Source organism: Aureococcus anophagefferens (assembly GCF_000186865.1).
Source record: "Aureococcus anophagefferens unplaced genomic scaffold AURANscaffold_17, whole genome shotgun sequence".
Lineage (NCBI taxonomy): Eukaryota > Pelagophyceae > Pelagomonadales > Pelagomonadaceae > Aureococcus > Aureococcus anophagefferens.
This window is the reverse complement of record NW_008705577.1, coordinates 356741-359359: the sequence shown is the minus strand read 5'-3', so window position 1 is coordinate 359359 and position 2619 is coordinate 356741. Positions and strand designations below refer to the sequence as shown.

At 72.6% G+C, this 2619-nt stretch overlaps 1 protein-coding gene across 1 annotated transcript; it reads right to left on the bottom strand.

The window, feature by feature from the left end:
• Nucleotides 1-578: 578 nt before the first annotated feature.
• Nucleotides 579-1479, bottom strand: AURANDRAFT_60211 (hypothetical protein; the record flags this gene model as incomplete). The annotated part of the gene is made up of 1 exon (XM_009040835.1): nucleotides 579-1479. A coding segment is annotated over one exon (884 nt), but the record flags the coding sequence as incomplete, so codon positions are not given.
• Nucleotides 1480-2619: the final 1140 nt, after the last annotated feature.

Below are 2619 nucleotides of genomic sequence, written 5' to 3'. Positions count from 1 at the left end.
CTGGCGGCCGCGGGCGTCGTCGCCGCGGCGCAGCTCGTCCTCGCGCCGCCGGCGCTCGTCGCCGCGCTCGCGGCCTGCGTCGCCGCGGGCGAGCGGCTGCGCGCGCTCGTCGAGGACGCGCTCGGCGACGCGGGCGCGGCCGGCGCGCCGGGCGACGCGGCGAACTTTTGGCAATAGCACCTGGGGAGTTGCGGTGCGGCGTTCCTCCGAAGTGACACGAATGTCTTTTTACTGGGGGTGGGAGGGCACCATGCCGCGGGCGGCTAACTGGCAAAATTACTACAGATCTGCGATTCGCTATGGCACGAATCCACAGAGGGACCCGGGCCCGTCCTTCGCAAGCGTAAGGTTGCGGCGCTCCACGAGGCGCTTCGCGACCGTCTGCCGCCGCGCGCGATGGTCGTGCCAGAGCAAAGGCGCCCCGGCCTACGGCACAAGTCCTGGCAGACTCCTGCCACAGTTTGGCGATCGTACGTCTAAAACGCCTCGAAGGTCGTGCCGAGAGCGCCCGCACGGCCACGTCGACGGCGCCGCGCCTCGAGCGGGGGATTCCCCGCGGCCGAGATCCAGAAGCTAAGGAAAAAAACGGCCGCGGTTACTCGTCGTCCCCGCGCCCCTTCTCGCGCCGCTTCCGGCGGACGTTCGCGGAGACGTCGTAGACGACGTCCTGGGCCGCGGCGCCGCGCGCGGCGACGAAGAGGAAGTCCGAGAGGCGGTTGAGGAACCTGGCGACGGACTCGACGCGCGACCGCTCGCCCGCGTCGAGCTCGGCGACGCGCTTCCAGACGTGGCGCTCCGCGCGGCGGCAGACGACGCGCGCGTCGTGGAGCGCGAGGCACGCCAGCGGCCCCGTGGCGACGACGAAGTTGCGCAGGGGCGGCAGGGCCGCGTCGAGCGCGTCGACCTCGCGCTCGAGGTCGGCGATCTCGTCGTCGTCGAAGGCGTCGCGCGCGGCGGACGCGTAGGTGCCCTTCTGGCCATCGAGCACCGTGAGCGCCGCGCCGGCGTCGAGGAGGAGCGCCTGGGTCCGCAGGAGGCGCGCCTTGACGTCCGGCGCGCCGGGCGCGGCGGCGGGCGTGTGGAACGCGGCGACGCCGAGTTTCACGCCGAGCTCGTCGACGTCGCCGACGGCCTCGAAGACCGCGGAGAACTTGGGCAGGATGGCCTCGTGCTCGCCGACGAGGCGCGCCGAGCCCCGGTCGCCGGACCGCGTGTAGACGCGCGACTCGCGCGGCGGCCGCGCGCGCGGCGCCGCCGCGGCCGCGCGCCGCGCGCGCCGCGGCGCGCCGACGTTCTCGTGGCCGTAGCAGCAGTGGCGGCACCGCGCGCCGCAGCAGACGCCGCGCTGCGCGTGCGCGAAGGCCGTGAACACCGTCAGGCCCGTCTCCGGGTCCTTGTAGGTGCGCTCGCCCGCCGCCGACGCGCGCTCGTGGGCCGCGACGACGGACGGCGGGAGCGGCGCCGGCGCGCGCGCGGGGGCCGTCGAGAATGGTCTCAAGAGGAGGCGCGAGGGTGCGGCGCGGCCCAGCGCCGCGCGCCGCGTCCACGCCAACATCTCTCTGACGATTTCGTCGCCACGGGGCCGCGAAGCGCGATGGTCGAGCGTTGGTCGCGCGACGTCGTCCGTCGCCGAGCGCCTCCTCGCCGACGCCACCCCCCGATGGTCGAAAGAAGGGGGCGGTTAAGACGAAGGCGGCGAAGGTACGCGGGAGCCGGCCGCGCCGCGGAGCGCGGGCCGCCTACCGGATGCCCGGCGCGCGGACGGAGTTCATGTTGAGGCCCTGGAGCGAGTTCTTCAGCGCCTTCGTGTCGGCCCAGCCCGACTGGAGGTAGTCGTCGTCGTTGGCCTCGGCGAGGGCCTTCATCTCCTCCTGGCGCTTGAAGTAGTGGGCCATCATGGCCTTGCGCTCCTCCTCGGACACGCAGGGCTCGCGCGCGGGCGCGCCGTGGCCCGGCTTCTGGAGCTTGACGACGACCTTCGTCTTCTCGTTCTTGCCCACGCGGTCGCCCACGGTCTCCTCGCGCACGAACTCCTTGCCCGCGCACCAGAGCTGCGCCGTGCCCGGCTCGAGGAGGCCCGACTCGGCCTGCGTGCCGTCGAGGCCGTGCTCGCCGTCCTCGAGGGCCGCGTAGACGGGGTCCCACTTGGGCAGGCCCATGGGGTAGGCCATGGTCACGGCGCCGCGCATGTTCGCGAGCTTGTCCTCCATGCCCTCCTGCGTCAACGCCTTGCGGAGCTTCGCCTGCTGCTTCGAGATGTAGGCCTCGCCGTCGTTGCAGACGTCCTCGAAGACCTGCTGCATCTGCTCGCCGACGCCGTTGCCCGTGCGGTTCCCCGCCGGGTCCTCGCTGTAGGCCTTGGACTTTTCGATCTTCTTGCCTGAGCGAGCGGCGGCGTCGCGGCCCGACTTCGAAACGAGCGAGCGAGCGGCGACGTCGCGGCCGAGCCTCGAACTCGCGAGCGAGCGGCGACGTCGCGTCCTCTCGTCGAGCTCTCGAAGTGTTCAATGGTTTGAATGTCCACGCGGCTGCTCGCCCTCGTACTCCTCCTGGATGTGGTCGATGCCGACCTACGGGGGTCGCGCTCCGGTTTCCGGAGGACGCGCGCGGCGGTCGCGG